Here is a 27,875-nt window from a genome sequence, read left to right on the forward strand (position 1 = left end):
GGGAGACGCCATCTTGGGATGGGACCCCAGGACCCCAGTATGGCCGACTACACGCTGCCCGATCAAAACCCGCAACTACTTCATCTGGCCTCGGTGACTCTGGACCAAAATCGACCACGGACACTCTCAACAGCAATGACGACGGTCTTCATCAACGGCCACGAGACGCCCTGCCTGATCGACTCTGGGAGCACGGAGAGCTTTATACACCCCGACACGGTAAGGCACTGTTCACTTGTTACCCACCTGTAAACCAAAGAATCTCCCTGGCCTCCAGTTCACACTCAGTGGAGATAAAGGGGTTCTGCCTAGCAAACCTCACGGTCCAAGGCAGGAAATTCAACAATTTCCGCCTTTATGTCCTGCCGCACCTCTGCGCGGCTACACTCCTGGGATTGGATTTCCAATGTAACTTGCAAAGCCTGACCTTCAAATTCGGCGGCCCTATACCGCCCCCCCCCCCCTTACTGTCTGCGGCCTCGCGACCCTTAAGGTTGAACCGCCTTCCCTGTTTGCGAACCTCACCCCGGATTGCAAACCCGTCACCACCAGGAGCAGATGGTACAGTGCCCAGGACCGGACCTTCATCAGGTCAGAGGTTCAAAGGCTACTGAGGGATTGGGTCATTGAAGCTAGCAACAGTCCCTGGTGAGCTCAAGTAGTGGTGGTAAAGACCGGGGAGAAACATAGGATGGTCATTGACTACAGTCAGACCATCAACAGGTTTACGCAGCTGGACGCGTACCCTCTCCCCCGCATATCCAACCTGGTAAACAGGATCGCGCAATATAAGGTCTTCTCCACGGTGGATCTCAGGTCCGCCTACCATCAACTACCCCTCCGTACTAGTGACCGCAAATACACTGCCTTCGAAGCAGATGGGCGGCTCTTATCATTTTTTAAGGGTTCCCTTTGGTGTCACTAACGGGGTCTCGGTCTTCCAACGCGAGATGGACCGAATGGTTGACCGGTAGGGCTTGCGCGCAACGTTTCAGTATCTTTTTTTTAAAGAATATTTTATTGAAAATTTTTGGTCAACCATCACAGTACATTGTGTATCCTTTACACAATAATATAACAGTATAAATAACAATGACCTGTTTTATAAACAAAGAATAAATAATATATAACAAAAACGAAAACTAAAACTACATGGCAACTGCCTTGTCTCAGATAAACACTCTCCAAAAATATGGTTTAACAATCCAATATACAATTATTTATAGCAACGACCTATACATATTATACATATATATTAATAACCCTGAGACTCCCTCTGGTTCCTCCCCCCCCCTCCCCCCTGGGCTGCTGCTGCTGCCTACTTCTTTTCCATTCCCTCTATCTTTCTGTGAGGTATTCGACGAACGGTTGCCACCGCCTGGTGAACCCTTGAGCCGATCCCCTTAGGACGAACTTAATCCGTTCCAGCTTTATAAACCCTGCCATGTCATTTATCCAGGTCTCCACCCCCGGGGGCTTGGCTTCCTTCCACATCAACAGCATCCTGCGCCGGGCTACTAGGGACGCAAAGGCCAAAACATCGGCCTCTCTCGCCTCCTGCACTCCCGGCTCTTGTGCAACCCCAAATATAGCCAACCCCCAGCTTGGTTCGACCTGGACCCCCACTACTTTCGAAAGCACCTTTGTCACCCCCACCCAGAACCCCTGTAGTGCCGGACATGACCAGAACATGTGGGTGTGATTCGCTGGGCTTCTCGAGCATCTCGCACACCTATCCTCTACCCCAAAAAATTTACTGAGCCGTGCTCCAGTCATATGCGCCCTGTGTAACACCTTAAATTGAATCAGGCTTAGCCTGGCACACGAGGACGATGAGTTTACCCTACATAGGGCATCCGCCCACAGCCCCTCCTCAATCTCCTTCCCCAGCTCTTCTTCCCATTTCCCTTTCAGCTCATCTACCATAATCTCCCCCTCGTCCCTCATTTCCCTATATATATCTGACACCTTACCGTCCCCCACCCATGCCTTTGAGATTACTCTGTCCTGCACCTCATGCGTCGGGAGCTGCGGGAATTCCCTCACCTGCTGCCTCGCAAAAGCCCTCAGTTGCATATACCGGAATGCATTCCCTTGGGGCAACCCATATTTCTCGGTCAGCGCTCCCAGACTTGCGAACTTCCCATCCACAAACAGATCTTTCAGTTGCGTTACTCCTGCTCTTTGCCATATTCCAAATCCCCCATCCATTCTCCCCGGGGCAAACCTATGGTTGTTTCTTATCGGGGACCCCACCAAGGCTCCCGTCTTTCCCCTATGCCGTCTCCACTGTCCCCAAATTTTCAAAGTCGCCACCACCACCGGGCTTGTGGTGTATTTCTTCGGTGAGAACGGCAATGGGGCCGTCACCATAGCTTGTAGGCTAGTCCCCCTACAGGACGCCCTCTCCAATCTCTTACATGCCGCTCCCTCCTCTTCCCCCATCTACTTACTCACCATTGAGATATTGGCGGCCCAGTAGTACTCACTTAGGCTCGGTAGTGCCAGCCCCCCCCTATCCCTACTACGCTGTAAGAATCCCTTCCTCACTCTCGGGGTCTTCCCGGCCCACACAAAACTCATGATACTCTTTTCGATCCTTTTGAAAAAAGCCTTCGTGATCACCACCGGGAGGCACTGAAACACAAAGAGGAATCTCGGGAGGACTACCATTTTAACTGCCTGCACCCTCCCTGCCAGTGACAGGGATACCATGTCCCATCTCTTGAAGTCCTCCTCCATTTGTTCCACCAATCGCGTTAAATTTAACCTATGCAATGTACCCCAATTCTTGGCTATCTGGATCCCCAAGTAACGAAAGTCTCTCGTTACCTTCCTCAGCGGAAAGTCCTCTATTTCTCTGCTCTGCTCCCCTGGATGCACCACAAACAACTCACTTTTCCCCATGTTCAGTTTATATCCTGAGAATTCTCCAAACTCCCGAAGTGTCCGCATTATCTCTGGCATCCCCTCCGCCAGGTCCGCTACATCTAACAACAAGTCATCCGCACACAGAGATACCCGGTGTTCTTCTCCTCCTCTAAGTACTCCCCTCCACTTCTTGGCACCCCTCAATGCTATTGCCAGGGGCTCAATCGCCAGTGCAAACAGTAATGGGGACAGAGGGCATCCCTGCCTTGTCCCTCTATGGAGCCGAAAGTATGCAGATCCCCGTCCATTCGTGACCACACTCGCCACTGGGGCCCTATACAACAGCTGCACCCATCCAACATACTCATCTCCAAAACCAAATCTCCTCAGCACCTCCCACAAATAATCCCACTCCACTCTTATCAAATGCTTTCTCGGCATCCATCGCCACCACTATCTCCGCTTCCCCCTCTGGTGGGGGCATCATCATTACCCCGAGCAGCCTCCGTATATTCGTATTCAGCTGTCTCCCCTTCACAAACCCAGTTTGGTCCTCATGGACCACCCTCGGGACACAATCCTCTATCCTCATTGCCATTACCTTGGCCAGAATCTTAGCGTCTACATTAAGGAGGGAAATAGGTCTATAGGACCCGCATTGCAGCGGGTCCTTTTCCTTCTTTAGGAGAAGTGATATCGTTGCCTCAGACAGAGTCGGGTTAGCTGTCCCCTTTCCTTTGCCTCATTAAAGGTCCTCATCAGTAGCGGGGCGAGCAAGTCCACATATTTCCTGTAAAATTCAACTGGGAATCCATCCGGTCCCGGAGCCTTCCCCGCCTGCATGCTCCTAATTCCTTTCACTACTTCCTCTATTTCAATCTGTGCTCCCAGTCCCACCCTTTCCTGCTCCTCCACCTTGGGAAATTCCAGCCGGTCCAGAAAGCCCATCATTCTCTCCCTCCCATCCGGGGGTTGAGCTTCGTATAATTTTTTATAAAATGCCTTGAACACTCCATTCACTCTCTCCGCTCCCCGCTCCATCTCTCCTTCCTCATCCCTCACTCCCCCTATTTCCCTCGCTGCTCCCCTTTTCCTCAATTGGTGGGCCAGCAACCTGCTCGCCTTCTCCCCATATTCGTACTGTACACCCTGTGCCTTCCTCCACTGTGCCTCTGCAGTACCCGTTGTCAGCAAGTCAAATTCTACGTGTAGCCTTTGCCTTTCCCTGTACAGTCCCTCCTCCGGTGCCTCCGCATATTGCCTGTCCACCCTCAGAATTTCTTGCAGCAACCGCTCCCGTTCCCTCCTTTCCTGCTTTCCTTTATGTGCCCTTATTGATATCAGCTCCCCTCTAACCACTGCCTTCAGCGCCTCCCAGACCACTCCCACCTGGACCTCCCCATTGTCATTGAGTTCCAAGTACTTTTCAATGCACCCCCTCACCCTTAGACACACCCCCTCATCTGCCATTAGTCCCATGTCCATTCTCCAGGGTGGGCGCCCTTCTGTTTCCTCCCCTATCTCTAAGTCCACCCAATGTGGAACGTGATCCGAAATGGCTATAGCCGTATACTCCGTTCCCCTCACCTTCGGGATCAACGCCCTTCCCAAAACAAAAAAGTCTATTCGCGAATAGACTTCGTGGACATAGGAGAAAAACGAAAACTCCTTACTCCTAGGTCTGCTAAATCTCCACGGGTCTACTCCTCCCATCTGCTCCATAAAATCTTTAAGCACCTTGGCTGCTGCCGGCCTCCTTCCAGTCCTGGACCTCAACCTGTCCAGCCCTGGTTCCAACACCGTATTGAAATCTCCCCCCATTACCAACTTTCCCACCTCTAGGTCCGGGATGTGTCCTAGCATACGCCTCATAAAATTGGCATCATCCCAGTTCGGTGCATCTACGTTTACCAAAACCACCGTCTCCCCCTGTAGTTTGCCACTCACCATCTCGTATCTGCCCCCGCTATCCGCCACTATAGTCTTTGCCTCAAACATTACCCGCTTCCCCACTAATATAGCCACCCCCCTGTTTTTTTGCATCTAGCCCCGAATGGAACACCTGCCCCACCCAACCTTTGCGTAGTCTCACCTGGTCTATCAGTTTCAAATGCGTTTCCTGTAACATAACCACGTCTGCCTTAAGTTTCTTAAGGTGTGCGAGTACCCGTGCCCTCTTTATCGGCCCGTTCAGCCCTCTCACGTTCCACGTGATCAGCCGGGTTGGGGGGATTTTTACCCCCCCCCCCCCTTGTCGATTAGCCATCCCCTTTTTCCAGCTCCTCACCCGGTTCCCACGCAGCTGTGTCCCCCCCAGGCGGTGCCCCCCCCCGCCCATCCCACCCCATACCAGCTCCCCCCTCTCCCCAGCAGCAGCCCAATAATTCCCCCCCCGCTAGATCCCCCACTAGCGTAGTTACACCCCCCATGTTGCTCCCAGAAGTCAGCAAACTCTGGCCGACCTCGGCTTCCCCCCGTGACCTCGGCTCGCACCGTGCGATGCCCCCTCCTTCCTGCTTCCCTATTCCCGCCATGATTATCATAGCGCGGGAACCGAGCCTGCGCTTCCCCCTTGGCCCCGCCCCCAATGGCAAACGCCCCATCTCTTCCACCTCCTTTCCTCCCCCCACCACCTCCTGTGGAAGAGAGAAAAGTTACCACATCGCAGGATTAATAACATAAAACTCCTCTTTCCCCCCTTCTTCGCCCCCCATACTCGCCCCACCACTTTGTTTCAAACGTTCTTTTTTTTAATAACCCGCTCATTCCAATTTTTCTTCCACGATAAAAGTCCACGCCTCATCCGCCGTCTCAAAGTAGTGGTGCCTCCCTTGATATGTGACCCACAGTCTTGCCGGTTGCAGCATTCCGAATTTTATCTTCTTTTTGTAAAGCACCGCCTTGGCCCGATTAAAGCTCACCCTCCTTCTCGCCACCTCCGCACTCCAGTCTTGGTATACGCGGATCACCGCGTTCTCCCACTTACTGCTCCGAGTTTTCTTTGCCCATCTAAGGACCATCTCTCTGTCCTTAAAACGGAGGAATCTCACCACTATGGCTCTAGGAATTTCTCCTGCTCTCGGTCCTCGCGCCATCACTCTGTATGCTCCCTCCAGCGGACCCGCCGGGGCCTCCGCTCCCATTAACGAGTGCAGCATCGTGCTCACATATCCCCCGACGTCCGCTCCCTCCGCACCTTCAGGAAGGCCAAGAATCCTTAGGTTGTTCCTCCTCGCGTTGTTCTCCAGCGCCTCCAGCCTTTCCACACATCGTTTATGGTGTGCCTCGTGCATCTCCGTCTTCACCACCAGGCCCTGTATGTCGTCCTCATTCTCGGCAGCCTTTGCCTTCACGACCCGAAGCTTCCGCTCCTGGGTCTTTTGCTCCTCCTTTAGCCCTTCGATCGCCTGTAATATCGGGGCCAACAGCTCCTTCTTCATTTCCTTTTTGAGTTCTTCCACGCAGCGTTTCAAAAACTCGTGTTGTTCAGGGCCCCATATTAAACTGCCACCTTCCGACGCCATCTTGGTTTTTGCTTGCCTTCCTTGCCGCTGCTCTAAAGGATCCACCGCAATCCGGTCACCTTCCTCTCCTTTTTCCATCCGTATCAAGGGGGGATTCCCTTCTGGTTCACCGCACAGTACTTTTAGCCGTTAAAATTGCCGTTGGGGCTCTTATTAAGAACCCAAAAGTCCGTTACACCGGGAGCTGCCGAAACGTGCGACTCAGCTAGTCATCGCCGCACCCGGAAGTCAACGTTTCAGTATCTTGATAATGTCACCATCTGCGGCCATGACCAGCAGGACCACGGCACTAACCTCCGGAAATTTCTCCAGACCGCTAAAATCCTTAACTTAACGTATAAGAAGGATAAATGCGTATTTAGCACCGACCGTCTAACCATTTTCGGCTACGTACTGCGAAATGGAGTTATAGGCCCCAACCCTGAACGCATGCGCCCCCTCATGGAGTTCCCCCTCCCTGACGGCCCCAAGGCCCTGAAGCACTGCCTCGGGTTTTTCAGTTATTACGCCCAGTGGGTCCCGAACTACGCAGACAAAGCCCGACCCCTAATCCAGTCCACAACCTTTCCCCTGTCGATGGAGGCCCACCAGGCCTTCAGCCGCATCAAAGCAGACATTGCAAAGGCCACGATGCGCGCCATCAACGAGTCCCTCCCCTTCCAGGTCGAGAGCGACGCGTCCGACGTAACTCTGGCCGCCACCCTCAACCAAGCGGGCAGACCCGTGGCCTTCTTCTCCCGTACCCTCCATGCTTCCGAAATTCGCCATTCCTCGGTCGAAAAAGAGGCACAAGCCATAGTAGAAGCTGTGCGACATTGGAGGCATTACCTGGCTGGCAGGAGATTCACTCTCCTCACTGACCAACGGTCGGTGGCGTTCATGTTTGATAATGCACAGCGGGGCAAGATAAAAAACGACAAGATCTTGCGGTGGAGGATAGAACTCTCCACCTACAACTACGAGATCTTGTATCGTCCCGGGTAGCTAAACGAGCCTCCTGATGCCCTGTCCCGCGGCACATGTGCCACCGCACAAGTGGACCGCTTCCGAGCCCTCCACGAGGACCTCTGCCAACCGGGGGTCACTCACTTTTTCCATTTTATTAAGACCCACAACCTGCCCTACTCCATCGAGGAAGTCAGGACGGCCACCAGGGACTGCCAAATCTGCACGGAGTGCAAACTGCACTTCTACCGGCCAGAGAGGGCGCACCTGATAAAGGCTTCCCGTCCCTTTTGAACGCCTCAGCATGGACTTCAAAGGCCCCCTCCCCTCCACTGATCGCAACACGTACTTCCTGAACGTGATTGACGAGTACTCCCGGTTCCCATTCGCCATCCCCTGCCCAGACATGACCGCAACCACCATCATCAAGGCCCTCCAGGGTATCTTTACACTGTTCGGTATCCCCGCGTACATACACAGTGATAGGGGGTCCTCCTTTATGAGCGACGAACTGCATTAATTCCTACTCAACAGGGGCATCGCCTCAAGCTGGACGACCAGTTACAACCCCCGGGGAAATGGGTAGGTAGAGAGGGAGAACGGAACGGTCTGGTAGGCTGGCCCTATGGTCGAGGGCCCTCCCAGTCTCCCGCTGGCGAGAAGTCCTCCCAGAGGCCCACCACGCCATCCGGTCACTGTTCTGTACAACTACCAATCAGACACCTCATGACGTCTCCTTGTTTTCCCCAGGAAGTCCTCCTCCCGGAACCCGCTCCCGACTTGGCTAGCAACACCCGGACCCATCCTGCTCCAAAAACACATACGGGCGCACAAGCCGGACCCGTTGGTCGAGAGGTTAGTTGCTGCACACTAACCCCCAGTACGCCTACGTGGCATTCCCTGACAGCCGGCAAGATACGGTCTCCCTACGGGACCTGGCGCCCGCCGGAATCCCACTCGCAGCCAAACCCCCCCCCCTCTCCGCAGCACCTCACAGGAGGCTCAGTCCTCCCGCCGCCCTTGCCTAGGCCCTCCCACCCACCGACGCCCCCGACAGGCGCTCGCCTCTCTTGTCAACCGTTAGCCCCACCAGCGCTGTCAAGGGGTGACGAAGCTGCCATGGAGGCCAAAGCCACGCTCCCGGAGTCGCAGCCGCCCGGGCCCCCACCGGAATCACCACCGAGGCTCAGACGATCCAGGAAGACGACCAGGCCACCCGACCGACTGATTGCTTCAGTATAACCGATCTGTAACTGTAAATAAACACAATGTATATATCTTCCATGATTGTAAATATTCTCTCCAACCCTGTAAGGAGGTATCACGGTACCTCCATATCTGATCATACCATGTTAAATGCAATTGTAACCACTGGCCACCACCCCCGCCGGACTCTTTTTTTTTTTTAACGGGGTGAATGTTGTATTATCAGGTATTGCAGTACCCGAGAGGCTGAAGACCATTGGTTAAACCTAGGAGTTTACCATTGGCTGTTTTGTATGTAGCTCCGCCCTGACAAGCGGGGTATAAGAACCGGTACCGTCTCAGCAGCCCGCATTCTGTACCGAAGCTGCTGGGGAACAGTTCTAGTCTATTAAAGCCTTCAGTTATGTTACTACCTCGTTTTACTAGTGATTGATCGTGCATCAGATACGGACCCAGAAAGTGTAGAAGATTTTAGTTTAGACGGGCAGCATGTTCCTGTGCTGTACTTTACTTTGTTCTTTGTTCTTCACCTACATCTTTTCACCAAAATTCCACCCAACATTGGGTAAAAAAGAACTCTTTTCTGTGCCTTCAGGCAGGAGTGTGTGTGACCACTCGACCTGTGTGTGACGACTCAACTCCATGGTCACAACCGGAAACCCTCAATGTGGTTGACTCTTAACTGCCCTCGGGGATCGGAAATAAATGCTGACCCAGCCAGCAACGCGCCACATCCCATGAACGAATAAAAAATAAAATAAAAAAATGATGTTCTCTTCACAGCTTGTTTTCCTACCCATTTTTGTGTCATCAGCAAATTTATCAACTGTACTTGGGTCCCTTCAACCAACTCATTTATATTAATTGTAAAATATTGAGGCCCAGTACTGATCCCGTGGCACACCCATCATTGCATCCTGCCAACCAGAAAAATACCCATTTATGCCAACTCTGTTTCCTGTTATCCTCAATGACTTTTCATAATTGATTTCTGGCTTAGCTAGCTATTTCTAACAGGTGTATAGATTAGTACTCCCCACCTATAGATCATCTCACTCAATGATCTCCCTTATATAGGGAGCGAGAAGGTACTGGAGGTTTTGGCAGGCTTAAAATAGGACAAATTCCCAGGTCCAGAGGAGTTGTGGCCCAGGCTGCTGTGGGAGGCAAGGGAGAAAATTACAGGGGCTCTGTCTCAAATTTTTTATCCCTCTCTAGCCACAGGGGAAGGTACCAGAGGACTGGAAGATGGCTATTATGCTTTTCAAGAAGGGTGGTAGAGATAAACCTGGGAATTACAGACCAGTGAGTCTCGCATCAGTGGTAGGGAAACTATTGGAGAAGATTCTGAAGGACAGAATCAATCGTTTGATCAACAATAGTCAACATGGCTTTAGGGAGGTCATGCCGAACAAATTTAATTGAATTTTTGTTGAGTCTTGGGGTGCTTGTCCATAGATCCCTGAGCTGCAGCACAGGTTAATAGGGTAGTTAAGTAGGCAGTTGGGACACTTGCTTTTATCAGTCATGGCATAGATTATAAGATCAGGGAGGTTATATTGGAGCTGTACAGGACTTTGGTTTGGCCACAGCTGGAGTACTGTGTGCAGTTCTGGTCGCCTCACCGTAGGAAGGATGTGATTCCACTGGAGAGAGGGTGCCGAGGAGATTTACCAGGATGTTGCCTGTGTTGGAGAATTTTAGCAATGAAGAGAGGCTTGGGTTGTTTTCTTTGGAACAGAGAAAGCTGATAGGGGACCTGATTGATTGATTATGAGGGGCCTGGACCGGGTTGATTGAATGCAGTTGTTCCTCTTAGTTTAAAGATCAGTAACAAAGGCATAATTTTAATGTGAAAGGCAGGAGATTTAGAAGGGATTGGAGGAAAATAATTTTCACCTAGAAGGCAGTGTGGCTCTGGAATGCACAGCCTGGGAGGGTAGTTGAGGCAGGAAATCTCAGAATCTTTAAAAAGTACTTGGATGAGCACTTGAGATGCCATAACATTCAAGGCTATGGGCCAAGTGGTGGGAAGTGGGATTAGTGTAGATTATTTTTTATTTCTTGACGGTGCAAGTTTGATGGGCCGAATGCCCTCTTTGTACTGTATAATTCTATGATTCTATTTTTTTTGCAGGAATGCTGCTAATTCCGAGTTATTACCATGTAACACAATGAAAGTGACAAATTAAGCATGGACTTGAATGATTCTCCGATTCACCTGTGTCCACCTTCTGGAGAATTCTCAAGTAGTAACTAAAATTTCCCATAATTGCCCTTACAAAAATGTTATCTTTTACTTTCATTTTACTCATTTTGACCACGACCTGTCTTGATTGTTTTAAAGTCAGTTTTTCTCAATGTGGTATGTGTCGGTTGCTTGATGATTTTAAAATGTTGCCTCATACTACCGACCACATGAACCATTCATGTCATGCCGTTTGTCAAGTAGTTACACATGTCTGTAAATCATTCTTCAGTGTAAAATTGCAATGCATTTCCGCATGTTAATTGCTCCACGTAACAAATCACATGTGCACACGCATATCCACACATTCTTGACTTTCAGATGATATTGTCAAAAGAACAAAGGGGACCTGTTTTGATATCTTTGTTTCTCTTCCCCTGCATGGCCCCTCTGTTTTTTGGGAGCGGCAGACCATCAAATTCAGTTCCCTTAGATTCATAAATAAGGACACACACATCTCCAAGCTAAAAACTCTATTCAAATTAAAGCAAAATATTTCAAACAGTTCATTTGGATTTGTGCCAAACATTTTAAAGGCTGGAGCTCATCTCTTACAAAACAAAATGTTCCTTTTCCACAGTTGCAAAAATCAATTTTAAACAAGAATGACACACCAACAACCAACTTTACTTTGAAATATAATTCCAATTTTATTTAAGGGAAATGAATAGTCAGAGGCTTTTCCCTGGGGTAGAGGGGTAAATTACTAGGGGGCATAGGTTTAAGATGAGAGGGGCAAGGTTTAGAGTAGATGTACGAGGCAAGTTTTTTACGCAGAGGGTAGTGGGTGCCTGGAACACGCTACCGGAGGAGGTGGTGGAAGCAGGGACGATAGTGACATTTAAGGGGCATCTTGACAAATACATGAATAGGATGGGAATAGAGGCATACGGAACCAGGAAGTGTAGAAGATTGTAGTTTAGTCGGGCAGCATGGTCGGCATGGGCTTGGAGGGCCAAAGGGCCTGTTCCTGTGCTGTATAATTCTTTGTTCTTTGTTCTTTGAACAGACTATCATTGATATTTTTCATACAACATTAAAATGTTGACATTCATAAACCTTTACAGGAACCATGTGGCAAAACTCTCTTTCGTTCTAATTTTCTAACCCAAAGAGCTAGGTGTCAATAAGTTTACAACGTAAAACATGACTCAAATTTCACCAAAAATCTATACCTGTACAGATAGAACAAGTACAAACTTATACTTCCAACATCAAAGACCAGATAACAAAGTGATAACGACCTTTAGCTCTGCCGAAAAGAGCACAAGTGATATGATCAGACTTTTGTACACAAAACACACTGGAAAAACTCGTTACGTTACCTTAAAACAGGAATAACACTTATCCTCACATGATGTGGAGATGCCGGCGTTGGACTGGGGTGAGCACAGTAAGAAGTCTTACAACACCAGGTTAAAGTCCAACAGGTTTGTTTCAAACACTAGCTTTCGGAGCACTGCTCCTTCCTCAGCTCCTTATCCTCACAGCAGTTCTAACTATTGCTGTGGGCTTTAAACTTATTTCTTTTCCTTATTACCATTTTTCCTGCTGCACAATCTTAATTTCAGCCCAAGTGATGCTTTCAACTTTTTTTCTCCCCCTTTTTGAACTGTCCTCTCAACAGCTTGTTTTGGTTTCCCAACTCTGTCAAACATTCACCCTCCTCTTGATGTTTCAGCTGGTTTCTAGCTTCTTGAGTTTCAATCACAGCTGGACTAACATTCAGGTTAGAGACCTGTTGCTCGGTTGTACATTTCTTGCACAGTTCTAAATCTCAAACCCACTGGTTAAGGCGCTCTATTTCCTGATCTTTCGAGTTAATAATCTGGTGAACGCAAGATGGTCTCACCATCTCACTTTTTTTAACTTTGTCCGTCTTATCCTATCTTGGATAAACTACATTTTCTGCTTGAAGACCTGTTTGACATTTTTGGATGATGTAACTTTCATTTATTGTATTGTAATTGCCTTCAACCACTGATTGGTTTGTCAGGGTCCCCTCATGCCCCAAAGTTTTCTCTCCGAAGAAGAGTGCTGACTGAACGTGTAATCTCGAGATTCTGACTGTCTCCCAAAATGTTCACAACCTAGCCAGTCCCATCTAGGGTGCCACTGTTGGTGTTATGTCTTTCAGTCCCTAATCATTTTGGGGCTACTTTTAGTGAGATAAAGAATAAGTTTATTAAGTTTTCAGGTAAGCTATAAGCAATAAACTTGGACAATAATTTACAGTCTAACACAGGCTCTATATTGTTTGTATTATGACTGGATGAGGAGTGTAAGTGACTTCCTTTCTTGCAGCCTTTGGTCTTGGGGACCAACCTCTTCATTTGTTTCTCTCTCCCTCTCCTTTGCCTCTTGTTTTGATTGTTCTTATCTTGTTTTCTAAATTTCTCCACTGTGTGAATCTGATCAGGTGGTCCTTTTATATCCTGGCTCTTATCCAGTTAAACCGTCCCTCTCTTCAGTCATCTTCACCAAAAGGTTGAGCATGCCCTGAGAATGTTTGCCTTAACCAACCAGGAATAGTACGTGTTGCTAACCTTACATAGTTGCGTATGCCCTTTTAAGGCATTTACATCATATGCCACCTTATAGAGAGGGACACTTGTATTCCATTTTTGCACGAGCAGTTTCTCACAGACAGGCTTCAAGATGTAATATTTTTGCTGCAGTAAACTGCAAAGCTTGATGTAAACTCCAGAATCCATCTACCTCAGCATCTTTTCGATACTGTGCTGGACTTTAAGTTTTTTCACTTTACTACATTACCAAGATCAGTGCCTAAATCAAGTTGTATGTTAGTTTCTAGTAATAAATTTAGATTTTAACAATTTGTATTCTGAAAAAAGAGACGTGCTGTCGAAGCTTTTCGTCTTGCACTTAGGACAGACTGAAGAACACCAAGATTTAAAGGGAGCAACAATTTGTACTGTTAAGCTTCCTGGTGCATTCTCAATGGCAAAGCCTTGACCAATAAGAGGTGTTTGCCAATCAGTATTCCTTTCAGTGCAAGTTATTGCTCCCTTTGAATTTTGGCATTCTAATGTCCACCCTGATGAGTGTAAGACTACACATGTCTGCTGAAAAAGTACAAATTGTTACTCTATACCCGAAAAGGCGCCGGAGTGTGGCGACAAGGAGATTTTCACAGTAACTTCATTGCAGTGTTAATGTAAGCCTACTTTTGACACTAATAAAGATGATGATGGTAATGTACTACCAAGCAACAATTCATATTCTGGTTAGTAATCTGATAATCTTACATCTGCTATGCAATTTAAAAATTAACTTGCAAGTTTCAAAATATAAAAGATGAAATGGTCTTTTTTGATCGATTGGGTTGATTAATTTTTCTATCTTTTGCACAGCTACATTACCTTCGTTTACCTAAGGATATTAGTGATGATTATGTCATTCTGATGGACAGTACAGTGTCAACAGGAGCTGCTGCAATGATGGCCGTTCGAGTTCTTCTGGTAAGTAATAAGTTAGTTATTTAAAAAGGAGTACAGTTTGTCTTTTACTCCACTGAATCTTTGCCAAGCTTGAATTACAATTTTTTTGTTGGTAAGTGGTGTATAGGAGAAAGAACTGTAAGGGAGGTGTGGGTGCCATCATGCTTTAGTTTAAAGCATAAGATTTGTGTCCTGTGTCTTTAAATGATTGTAGTGCAGTCGTTTTTGAATTTCGTTTGGAAATTTGTGGAGAGGTTAGAACACAAAAATCCTCAAGTGATATTACAGGGTTATGGGGATAGGGTGGGGAGTGGGTCTAGTAGGGTGCTCTTTCAGAGGGTTGGGGTAGACTTGATGGGCCAAATGGCCTCCTTGTGGACTGTAGTGATTGGATAATTCTGTCTTCAGTGGTGTTATTTATCGATGTTCATATTTTAGTTGCATTAGAAATCACCTTGTGCTTTGAAATATTGAATGCCTGAGACAAATGCAGTCTCTTTTCAAATACTGATAGTTCACAGAACCGTCTGTTTGAGAATGCACAAGCTAGTGAACCTGAAAGGGAAATAAATCTGGATTTGATATATTGATATATTTTGAATTGTAAATTAAAGCGTAGACATGTAACAGTATAGTCTCTCCCGGCAAGAAAAAGAGCTAATCCTGGCTTTCAGTAGCCAGTAGCTTCATAACTCTATTAGCCCACCTGTTTGGCAGGAGACTCTCTGTGGACTCTGGTACCCACTTAAAGTTCACCAGGGGTTCTACTGAAGGTTATTTGGTAGAATTGCCAAATTTGGACTAATGTTTCAGGAGAATGACCCAGTTAATATCTGAATTGAAATACCATGGTAAAGTGGTAGTTAATCCAATGGCAGGCTATTAAATTTGGATGTAAAAGAGCAAGCTTCAGTACCACATCTGCATGTGATTTTTTAAAAAAATCATTGAATGGGATGTGGGTATTGCTGACAAGTCCAGCATTGTTGCCTATCCCAAATTGCCCTTGATCAGAGTGGTTTGCCACAGCACTTGGGGGTCAACAACATTGCTGTGGGTCTGGAGTCACATGTAGACCAGACTGGGTATGGGTGGGTTTTTAGAACAATCTACGGTAATTTGGTGGTCACCAGCACTGAGACTAGTTTTTGATTTCAGACTGGCTAATTGAACTCGTATTCCACCCGTTGCCATGGTGGGATTTGAATCCATGACCCTAAAGCATTAGACTGGGCCTCTCGATTACTAACCCAGGGATGTTACCACTCTACCTTCACATCGCCCCAATAGTGTTTACCTTTATGCCTTGAACCAGGGTTTAATATGTTAAGAGAGAGCCTACACAGTTATCAGTTATATATACAGTGAATTTTAGGTTTATTTCTTTGGTAAGTTATATTGGAACTATTTATTTTGATTATTAAAGATTAACACGTACAATATGTGATGTTACAGAAAAGTTCTAGCTGATTGTTGGAAAAATGATAATGGTCTAGCATGGCAATGTAAATACTGTCTTGGCTGGCCCTATGTGCTTTGTCCTACTCTAAGCAAAAGACTCTGAACTAAATCACTTTGAGTGGCACATCAGAATATGATATCTGGTGGATCTGTGAGGGGTCTGTGAAACATCGAATAAAATCTTGTGTTTTATAATGGAGCTTATCATCTGCAGCTCCAGTTCCATGAATATTTTGTCAAGGGGCATCGACTGTCATCGACTTCTATGATTCTTCGAGGGACTCCTTGAGGGACTGAGGCCCCACCTCCTCTCTCTCTCCCCCCCCCCCCCCCCCCCCCCCCCCGCGCCCTTATGATGGGGTTGATGGGTTTCTTCTTTGTGCTCCAGTTATTCCTCGCTGATGCAGCCGGGGGCCCTTTTTGCTGCTCCTGTCTCAACAATCCAAAACATTGGGCAGACAGTCTTTGCAATGTCAACATGGATAAATCCGTCAAGTGACAATTGAGGAAGTTACAGGCCATTGTTTACAGTTTAACACCAGATTTAATGTTGCAGCTGATGAAAATTACAATGGTTCTTAAAATTTGTTTGGCTTATTTCAGGATCATGACGTGCAAGAAGATAAAATTTTTCTGCTCTCATTGCTGATGGCTGAAATGGGAGTACACTCGGTGGCTTATGCTTTTCCTAAGGTTAACATCATCACCACTGCTGTAGACAAGAAAGTAAATGATGAATTTCACATTATTCCTGGAATAGGTACGGTTATATATGAACTTTTATTTCTTTTTATTCTCCCACCCTCCATGTACATTAAGTGTTTGACTTAAAGTAAAATATAAGTTCCAGGGTCACCAGGTGTTACAAAGTAATAAACATTCCTCTTGTATTTTTTTGTGAATATGAGGGAGTAGGAAGGCTGGTTATTGGTGTGGAGGTTATTGATAATTGCCATTTCAACAATCATATGAGTGAATTGCTGCTGATGTGCAATCCAAGATAATTTAGAATTTTAAAAGTTCATTTGTGGGATGTGGGCATCGCTAATTAGGCTAGCATTTATTGCTCTTGAGGAGGTGGTAGTGAGTCATCTTGAACCACTGCAGTGCATGTGGTGCAGGGAGAGAGTACCAGAATTTTGACCCAAGACAATAAAGGAACAACAATATATTTCCAATTCATGATAGTATGTGGCTTGGAGGGGAACTTCCAGGTGGTGGTGTTCCCATATATTTTCTTCCCTTGTCCTTCTATATGGTAGTGGCTGAGGGTTTGGAAGCTCCTGTCTAAGGAAGCTAGGTGAGTTCCTGCAGTGCATGTTGTGGGTGGTACACACAGCTGCGGTTGTGCTTTGGCAGTGAAGGGAGTGAATGCTGTGGGGTGCCAATAAAGCAGGCTGCATTGTCCTGAATGGTATCAGGCTTCAAGTGTAGAAGGACTCTTCCAGGTAATTTGAGAGTATTCCACCATGTTCCTGACCTGTACCTTGTAGACGATGGACAGGCTTTGGGGATGAGTTACTTGCCGCAGGATTCCTAGCCCCAGTCATGCTCTTGTAGCCACAATGTTTAAATGGCTAGTCCAGTTCAGTTTCGGGTCAGATATAACATCCAGGATGTTAATAGTAGGAAATTCAGTGATAGTGATGGCTAGATTCTTTTTTTTGTTTGAAATGGTCATTGCCTAGTGATGCACGATCAATAACTCCAGAAGCGAGATTGGAGACAATTGAAGGCTTTAATACGCTAGATGTTTCCCCCAGCAGCGCAGGTACAGAAGAAAGCTGCTGGGGCGGCATGGGCTCTTATACCCCGCCCTGCAGGGCGGAGCTAACATACAAGCTTAACCAATGGGAACAAGTACATTCTCCACCAATGGTATTCCAGCATTACCAGGTACCGTAATCCTTCTAACACAGACTACCCCATTCACCCCCTGTTAAAAAAGAGTCCGGCGGGGGTGGTGGCTTCGTATTACTACGTGCTAAAAGTGTTAGAAGTTACAGTTATGAAGGTACCGTAATACCTCCGTACAGCGTTTTGCCTTATTACATTTTAACTATTTACAACAGTAATGTACATTTCAAAATGAAGCAATTAGTCGATCGGGGGCCCTGGTCGTCCTCTGCGATCGTCGTAGCTTTGGTGATGATGCCGGTGGAGGTTCGGGCATCTCTGACTCCAGGAGCGTGGTTTTGGCTTCTGTGGCAGCTTCATCACCCCTACACTGGGCCAGTGGAAGGACCGACTGACCTGGGAAGGGGGCGTCTGTGGGGTGCGCACACGGTGGGCGGGAGGGTGGGACTGGTGGCGGGGGTGTGTGTGGGGATCCAGCGGGCGACGGGTCCCGTAGGGAGAACGTAGCTTGTCGGCCGTCGGGGTAGGCATACTGAGGGTTAGCGTGGAGGAGATGGACCCTCTCGACCAATGGGTCCGATTTGTGCGCCCGCACGTGTTTTCGGAGCAGGACGGGTCCGGGAGCTGCCAGCCAGGTCGGGAGCGAGGTCCCTGAGGAGGACTTCCTGGGAAAGACAAGGAGACGTTTGTGAGGTGTTTGGTTGGTCGTGGTACAGAGCAGTGACCGGATGGAGACGAGGGCATCTGGGAGGACTTCCTGCCAGCGGGAGACTGGGAGATTCCTGGACCGCAGGGCCAGTAGGACGGTCTTCCAGACCGTTCCATTCTCCCTCTCTACCTGTTCGTTTCCGCGGGGGTTGTAACTGGTCGTCCTGCTCGAGGCAATGCCCTTGCTGAGCAGGAATTGACGCAGTTCGTCACTCATAAATCGCTCATTAAGACCGGGGGGGAGGGAATGGGAAATGCCTCTGGGTCAGCCGCGGGGGGGGGTTCCACGCTGCCCAGGGGGCTGCCGCGCGGTCAGGGACGTAACCGCGGGCGTTTTGGGAGGTCACGTGCTGGGAGCCAGCAAGAGTCCGTGCCTCCTTGAGGCCTAGTGTCCCTTTCTCCAGCAATCGCTGGCGGATTGGGAGGACAGCATACCTGCAACGAAAGCGTCCCGGATCAGAGGTTCTGTATGGTCGCTCGCCAAAACTTGCGGGCAGCTGCAGTTTCTCCCCAACACCAGGAGCGCACGGTAGAATTCTTCCCGTGATCCCCCAGAGATTTGTCGCCTCGTCGGTAGCAGATGTCGGGCGTAGATCTGGTTTACAGGACGAATATAATGTCCTTTTAGCAGCTCCATTGCTGCATTGAAATCGCCCGGGTCCTCGATTTGGGTGTATATTTCTGGGCTCACCCTCGAGTGCAGAACTTGTAGTTTCTGTTCTCCCGTGGGTGTGTTTTCGGCCGTCCCAAGATCTCCGTTGAAGCACGCCAGCCAGTGCTTGAAGGTTGCCGCTGAATTACCGCGTGGGGGCTGAGTTGCAGACACTCCGGCATGATTCGGAGCTCCATTTATTAAAAACTAGCGTATTAAATTGATGCACGATCAATAACTCCAGAAGCGAGATTGGAGACAATTGAAGGCTTTAATACGCTAGATGTTTCCCCCAGCAGCGCAGGTACAGAAGAAAGCTGCTGGGGCGGCACGGGCTCTCATACCTCGCCTAGCAGGGCGGAGCTAACCTACAAACTTAACCAATGGGAACAAGTACATTCTCCACCATTGGTATTCTGGCATTACCAGGTACCGTAATCCTTCTAACACAGACTACCATACCTAGTACTTGGTGTAGCGAGAATGTTACTTACTACTTGTCAGCTCAAGCCTGCGTATTGCCCAGGTCTTGCTACATTGGACATGAACTGCTTCAATATTTTTTAAAAAATATTTTTATTCTCATTTTCCACTTTTTCAGCAAATATACACACAACAAAAGATAACCAACAACAACAAATACAATAGCAATCCCCCCCCCCCCCAACCAGCATCCCCTTCAATATACAAACCCAAACCTCCCCCTACATCCCAAATACAGAACAAGAAAGAATCCATGGTCATCCCGTACATGGTAAACAATACACTCACCAGCCCCCCCCCCCCCCCCCCCCGCCAATGTTTGATGGCATCCAATTCTTGAAAGTGCAAAATAAACAATGCCCATGAATTGTAGAACCCGCCATCCTCCACTCGACTCAAACTTCACCTTCTCGAGGGTCAAAAATTCCAGCAGTTCCCCCCGCCACGCCGAGGCACAGGGTGGAGAAACTGACCTCCACCCCAACAGGACCCGCCTTCAGACAATCAGTGAGGCGGAGGCTAAGACCCCCGCACCCGGCTGCAGCCCAGGTTGATTCAACACCCAGAATATGGCTTCTAGAGGCCCTGGTTCGAACCTCACATGCACCACCCCCGACTTGACCTTAAAAGACCTCCCTCCAATACCCCTCCAATTTTGGATAGCACCAAAATATGTGAACATGGTTTGTGGGGCTCCTCCCACGCACTCACATACATCACCCCCTCAAAGAGTTGGCTCATCCTCGCCCTCGTGAGGTACGCCCTTTAAACCACCTTCAACTGTAACAGCCCCAACCTCGCACACGAGGTTGAGGCATTAACCTTCCGGAGCACCTCAGACCACAGCCCGTCCTCCATACCCTCCCCCATCTCTTCCCCCCATCTCTTCCTCCCACTTTGCTTTAATCCCCTCCAATGTTACCTTGTCTTCCCCCAGAATCTACCCATAATTCGCCAATACCACCCCCCTCTCCATTCCCCATGCTGTCAATACCTCCTCCAACAATGTGCAGACCGGTACTATCTGGAAGCTCTGAACCTCCTTCCTGGCAAAATCCTGGTCCTGCAGATATCTAAATACCTCCCCTGCCCCAGACCATATTTCTCCTCCAACCTCGCAAAATAGCCCCCCAGAAACAAATCTTTTAATTCCTAACTCCCATCTCTAAAATTTCCCATCCCACTTCCCTGTCTCAAACCTACGGTTTCCCCTAATCGGCATCTCTCTTGACCTCACCCACAACTTAAAGTACTGCCTCAACTGCCTCCAGATCTTCAGTGTCACCACCACCAGACTCCCCGATTATCTATCCGGAGCCATCGGGGAACTGCTTCAATATTTGAGGGGTCATGAATGATGCTGAATGTTAAGTAATGGGTTAAGTGACATTGCAATTAGTTGTCTCATTTATGTTAAGTATCCATTAATTGACACTGATATGTAAAGGGGCTTCAGGTGGCCTCTGTCAGGTGGTGTGTTAAGAGTTTTGTGCAGAGGCTGTGGAAGTGAAATAAATGGTGTTTGGTGAAAAGGAACAAGAAGTTTAGACTCTTCATTTCACAGCAAATACAACGTATAACAATGGGAGCAGAGGATGGCTGCTGTGCAAATGTGAAGGTTTGAAAGATACAACTTTTCCTGATCAAACCAAGGAGTGAGTGAGAAGAAAAGAAAAAAAATACATGGCTGAACCCAGGATAAAGATGGCTGGATATGACTATCCTCCCTTATTTTCTGAAAGGGAATCGTACAACCAATGGAGAAGTGCAGTAGTTATGTGGACTAAAGTAACTGCTTTGGGAAAGAGAAAACAAGGTATGGCATTGGCTCTTTCTCTACCATATGGCAGTAAAATCCGAAACAAAGTGCTTTCTGAGCTGGAATTGGAAGAGTTAGACTCAGAAGAAGGTCTGGAGACTTTATTACATTATATGGATAAGATTTATAAGAAAGATGACTTGTTAAGTGTGTATGAAGCATGGTCGGATTTTGATAAGTTCCAGAAAATGGAGGATATCTCCATGGAAGACTATATAATGGAATTTGGCAGACTATATAAAAGGCTGCAGAAACACAATCTGGAATTTCCACAGTCTGTGTTGGCCTTTAAATTACTTGACTGTGCTAGAGTGAGCAACATGGATAGGCTCCTGGTTTTGACAGGAGTTCAGTTTACTGATAAGGATACCTTATTCGAACAGATGACAAAAGCTTTATAAAAGTTTCTGGGGAAACATTCGATTCCGATGGCTCTGATGACCCAAATAGGTCAGCCTGCAATAAGACAGAATATGGAAGATACACTAGTAACAGGATGGCGAAATCGTATGGCTACGAACAGGGCTCAAGACTATAGACGGAGACCGAGACAAGGAAATTATGAAGACAGAAACCCAGTTAGAACTTACAATAGGAAGATGAACCCCAGAAATGCACGGGGCATGATAAATCGATGTTTTCGATGTGACTCTCAATACCATTATGCTTTCAACTGTCCAACTCGTTATGATAGAGTGTTTGAAGCGACACATGACACGGAAGAGTCAGAAGAGGAAAAAGATAGTGACCAGAAAGAAGGCAGTGTCCTATTGACAAGCGGTTTTACGCCGGTAATGAGGGTGTTGGTTGCAGAATCCTTCAACTGTGCTGTATTGGACAGTGGCTGCACATCTACTGTGTGTGGAATTGACTGGTTAAAATGTTACCTGGACTCTTTTAATGCTAAAAATCTTAACAAGGTTAAGGAATTTGAAAGTTCCACAAGTTTCAGGTTTGGGGATGATAATACTCTGAAGTCGCTGAAAAGAGTGGTGATCCCTTGCAATATTGCCGGAGTGAATCATTTCATTAGCACGGATGTTGTATCAAGTGAGATACCTTTGCTTCTGAGCAGACCATCGATGAAGAAAGCACACATGAAACTGGATATGGAAGAGGATAAGGCAACAGTTTTTGGAAAGACGGTGCACTTACAATTTACACAGTCGGGACACTATTGTATTCCATTACTGACAAAGAATTTTTCAAGTAGAGTGGTTAAGGATGTGTTAATGGCAGTTGAAAATGGGACTTTAGCTGATAAAAAGCTTGTGGTATTAAAACTGCATAGGCAATTTGCACATCCGTCTCCTCGGAGGCTGAAAAATTTATTGAAGGATGCAGGGGTAAGGGATGACGACTATACTAAACTGATAGAACAGGTTAGTGACCACTGTGAAGTATGTAGGAAGTACAGAAGGACACCAGCACGACCGATAGTAACCCTAGCTTTGGCCAGGGATTTTAACGACATTGTGGCCATGGACCTTAAGATCTGGGATAAAGCAAATAATATATTTATTTTGCATTTTGTAGATTTAGCAACCAGATTTAGTCAATCAACGATTGTACGAAGTAAAGAAAAGAGAGTAATTCTGGATCAAATCGTGGAAACATGGATAGGGACAGGAATGGGTCCACTGGCAAAATTCCTTGCGGACAATGGGGGAGAATTTGCTAATGATGAGTTTAGGGATATGTGTGAAAACATGAATATCAGAGTTATGAATACGGCTGCAGAAAGCCCATTTAGTAATGGTGCCTGTGAAATAAATCATGCTGTCATCGATACCATGCTTCAGAAAATTTTGGCACATCGACCAAATTGCAGGCTAAATTCAGCTTTAGCATTGGCAGAACATGCAAAGAATTCATTGCAGATGGTTGGGGGCCATAGTCCTTATCAATTAGTGTTTGGTAGAAATCCTAAAATTCCGTCCATTTCGGATGACCAGCCTCCAGCTTCGGAGGGGACTACAATTAGCTCTGGTTTTGCTGAACATTTAAATGCATTATATAGCAGTAGAAAAGCTTTTTTGGAAGCAGAAGTCTCTGAAAGAATTCGCAGAGCTTATAGACATAACATACGGCCATCAGATGCCGTTTTTCAGCAAGGAGGCATGGTATACTATAAGAGAGACAATTCTAATGAATGCAAAGGCCCAGGGAAGATCATAGGCATAGATGGCAAAACAATTATTTTGCAACATGGTAATCAAACTGTTAGGGTCCATTCATCAAGGATAATGGGTACAGATTACAAATTTTCAAATTTAGACAGAGCAGACAGACATGACGAGGAACCAGAGTCATCTGGTACGCATGTGTTACAGAACTATGAGGACCAATTAACTGATATAGACAGGGTTTCTGTGGAGGAACACACACTTCTGGTGAATTAAAACAGGCCATTTTTCCGAAAGGGCAACTGCCAAAAGTTGGTACAAAAGTGACATACTTGCCTGAAGGGTCTAGTCAATGGAAGGATGCAACTGTTATTAGTAGAGCAGGGAAGGCCACTGGAAAGTATAAACATTGGTTGAATGTACAGCATTCAGGGGAAGGAGTCAAGACAATGGATTGGGAAAACAAAGTTCAAAAATGGAGGGCACAGAAACGCAGTGCCAGTTCAGATAATACATCGGATAGTGAACAGGTCCGCAGGAAAAGGTCGAGAACTATTGAAAGGACATCCCACAGCAGATGGGAAAGATCAAGCAGTAGCAGTACAGAACGAGATACCAGGCGGGAGAGGGGACGTAGTTTGTCAAGATCTCGGAACATGAGTAAGACTACGAATACTAATAGGAGTAGAAGCCCACATGCACGTGAGATTTTGGTGGTTTCCAATAAATTAGATGAAAAAGTTATCAAAGATGCCAAACAGCAAGAACTGCATAGTTGGAGTAAATTTGGGGTATACACGGAAGTACCAGATAGGGGACAAAGAGCTCTATCCCACAGATGGATTTGCACGGAAAAGGTTCTTCCAGATGGAACTTATAAAGCAAAGGCCAGGCTCGTGGCAAGGGGATTTGAAGAACACTTAGAATATCAGGATTTAAGGGTAGATTCACCTACAGCAGGAAAGATTATTTTTAAAATCTTCTTGGCTCTATTAGCCACAAAGGCATGGGAATGCAAATCTATAGATATAAAAGCTGCCTTTTTGCAGGGGCATCAGCTCCAGAGAGACATTTTTCTCCGTCCTCCTAAAGAAGCAGCTAACACAGAAGGGGTACTCTGGAAGTTGAACAAATGTGTATATGGATTAAATGATGCATCTAGAGTTTGGTATTTTTCGGTGAGGTCAGTTTTGTTAAAGTTAGGCTGTTGCCAGTTGAAAGCAGATCCTGCAATGTTTTACTGGCAGAATAAAGGAAATCTTTCTGGCATTTTTATGATGCATGTCGATGATTTTTTGTGGGGTGGGACTAGTGATTTTGAAGCTTTTGTAATCTCTGGTTTGAGGAAAGAATTCAGGGTTGGAAGTCAGGCTTCCGGTGCATTTAAATATATTGGACTGGAAATTGGACAGACTAAATTAGGGGCAACTTTACGTCAGCAATCTTATTTGGAAAGCATCACCCCAATAGCAATTAGTCGTAGCCGAGTTTCACAAAAAGGCTCAATGGTTTCAAAGATAGAAAAAGAGCAACTATGAAATTTAATTGGGCAACTGAACTGGTTAGGTAGACAGACTAGACCGGAAGTGAGTTTTGATGTCTTAGAGTTGAATACAAAAATGAATGATCCCAAAGTGGAAGACATAATAAGAGCAAATAAAGCGTTGGCCAAACTAAAAATGCAGGAGTGTGTTTTGAAGTTCCCGGTTTTAGGTGACCTTAAGCACTTGAAACTCATAGTTTATAGTGATGCGTCCTACGCAAATTTATGTGATGGGGTTTCAAGCACAGAAGGTTTTATAATTTTCCTTTTGGGGATCAATGGTAAATGTTGCCCACTTGTGTGGGAAACAAAGAATATAAGGAGAGTGGTAAAAAGCACTTTGGCTGCTGAGGCGTTAAGCCTTGTAGAGGCGGTAGATATGGTTTTTGACAGAATGATATTGACAGAAATTTTGGGCTTAGGGGATTTGGGTAATATACCTATTGACTGTCACATTGACAATAAATCCCTGTGGGAAAATGTGCACTCTACAAAAAGTGTCAGTGAGAAGAGGTTACGGATAGACATCGCAGGTTTGAAGCAGATGTTGGACAGAGGGGAAATAACAAAAATTAAATGGATCGACAGGAGCTATCATCTGTCAGACTGTTTTACGAATAGAGGGGCGAGTTCACAGAAACCTTTGGATATTGTTAATGAAGGGCGCTTGTTTCTGTGACTTTTTTTTTTCTTTCTCGTCCAAACAAAAAAAAAGAAAAGGGGGTACATGTGTGTATGTTTTTGAGTTTCTTGAAATTTTGTTTTCACCTAAATATTTTTTTTCTCCAAGGGGGAGACTGTTAAGTAATGGGTTAAGAGACATTGCAATTAGTTGTCTCATTTATGTTAAGTATCCATTAATTGACACTGATATGTAAAGTGGCTTCAGGTGGCCTCTGTGCAGAGGCTGTGGAAGTGAAATAAATGGTGTTTGGTGAAAAAGAACAAGAACTTTAGACTCTTCATTTCACAGCAACTAAAACGTATAACACTGAACATTGTGCAATCATCAGCAAACATCCCCACTTCTGATGTTATACAATCTTTTTTTCATGAACGTTAATAATTTTCCTATCTGAGAGATCCAGAACTGGGGACAAAGGATTGAATTTGGTCTTGCCAAATATCCTCTTAAGCTCCTTAACCATACCAGACCAATAGGATTGAATCTTGACACAGGTCCAAATTCAATCATCCTAGACTACCAGGCACTTTCAGCATATTAGGAATATAGCAGAATCAAACCTCTGTCTCGTGCTTGGCGTGATATGCAAGTGGTGCAGTATTTTGAACCGAGTCTTCTTCATTCTATTTCCACACCAAATTTTAATTGGCACTATCCCATATACTGCTCCATGTCTTCTCAATATTAGTTGCCAAGTCTTTTTCCCAATACTGCAAAGTACCCAATGTATTAACACAGGATCTAGAACATAAGGTATCATAAAGTTTGTTCATTAACTGTTTAGGCTCTGCAGAAGTCAGAATTTTTTCCACCAGGGAAAAGAAGAATCAAGCGCTAAGTTGTCTTATTGAGGATAAAGTCTCTAAGTTGCAGATACTAGAAAGGAGTGTCTTAGAATATCAAATTGTTGGCATACCTGCTCAAAGGATGACCAGGAGGCCCACCAAACATATCTCCAGCCTAAAAATACCTCTATCTCTCCAAATATCAAATCCATGGTCCAGGAGACCTGGTAGGAAGTCCAGACTGCCCTGGATGGGAGAGAACGGAAGTCAGTTTAGATCTCCCTTCTAATTGACGGACCATCCTCCACGTTCCGAGTGTTTTAAAAAATATATTTTTATTCAAGCTAAATTTTCATTATTACAAACACAACAATACATCAAATCCCATCCCCATATCATTCCCTCCCAGCCTCTCCATCTTCCTCCCCACCGCCCCAGGAAGAAAACAAAAACTTAACAGACTAACAAAAAAAGACAACACGCCCCCCCGCCCCCCCAATAACTGACAGTAACCAGTTCCCTGAAAAAGGAGATGACGGGCTGTCTTCACCAAGTACAAAAGGCCCATCAGGTCCCCCAACCAAGCCGAGTCCTTAGATGGCACTGGGGACCTCCGTCCAAGCAGAACTCGCCTCCAGGCTATTAGCGCGGAGAAGGCTAGGACATCTTCCCCCATCCCCATCTGCAGCACAGGTGAGACAGAAACTCCAAAAATGGCCACCAACGGGCATGGCTCCAGCTGAATGCCCAAAATACCTGAAATTGTATCAAAAAAGGAGACCCAGGAACTAATCGGCTTGAGGCAAGACGAAAACATGTGCCGATGATTCACTGGTCCCTTAGTGCACACTCAGACCTACCCTCCCCCTGAAGAAATTGAGTTGTTTCTGTCCAGTCTGGTCTCGATCAAAAGGCTGAGTTCGGATTTAGAAATTCCTTTAGTTTATTTCAAATAGCTTGGAAGCTTCCACTCCCTCTGATGAAGGCAGGAGACCCATGTCTCTTGAAACTCCCAAAGCCAATGAGACAAAGGGAGGCAACACATGTGGTCTCATATACATTCATGCAGTATCAAGTTCCACATACACGAATACAAGATTCCGATAGGCCCTTTCCTTGACCTGGCCATATAATCTAACTGCCACTGATTCTGATAGGCTCATTACACATTCCTTTCCTTCCTCTGTGCCTCTACCTCCCAGCATCCTTTGTGGCATCCTTTGTGCAAAGAACCAGTCCCAATAGCCACCCCTCCCCCTCTCGCCATGCTTTGCCCATCTCTTTGTTCACTCTCTGCAACCCGAATTAATGTCCATAATGCACTATTCTAACTGGTCATCCCAGTCTAATGTTCTTTTCTTTAGTTCAATTCCTCATTCTCTCCTTTTATCATTCTATGATAACTACTATGCCGCCTCCTAACCAACATGCCCTCCCGCTACCCGCCGACAACGGGACACCGGTGGCGTTGTGGCAGGTGCCTTAGCCTGATGTCTGGGTT

The 27,875-nt window shown here is 46.5% G+C and overlaps 1 protein-coding gene across 3 annotated transcripts in view; it reads left to right on the forward strand.

The window, feature by feature from the left end:
• LOC140410645 (uridine-cytidine kinase-like 1) overlaps nucleotides 1–27,875 on the forward strand; it is a 170,239-nt gene that overhangs the window by 116,147 nt on the left and 26,217 nt on the right. For all 3 annotated transcript variants that reach the window (XM_072499009.1, XM_072499008.1, XM_072499011.1), the window contains 2 exons: nucleotides 14,169–14,276; nucleotides 16,320–16,476. In XM_072499009.1, the coding sequence (XP_072355110.1) occupies nucleotides 14,169–14,276; nucleotides 16,320–16,476 (265 nt within the window). The remainder of the gene's footprint in view (nucleotides 1–14,168; nucleotides 14,277–16,319; nucleotides 16,477–27,875) is intronic.

This window comes from Scyliorhinus torazame, chromosome 4 (genome assembly GCF_047496885.1).
Source record: "Scyliorhinus torazame isolate Kashiwa2021f chromosome 4, sScyTor2.1, whole genome shotgun sequence".
NCBI classification, from domain to species: domain Eukaryota; kingdom Metazoa; phylum Chordata; class Chondrichthyes; order Carcharhiniformes; family Scyliorhinidae; genus Scyliorhinus; species Scyliorhinus torazame.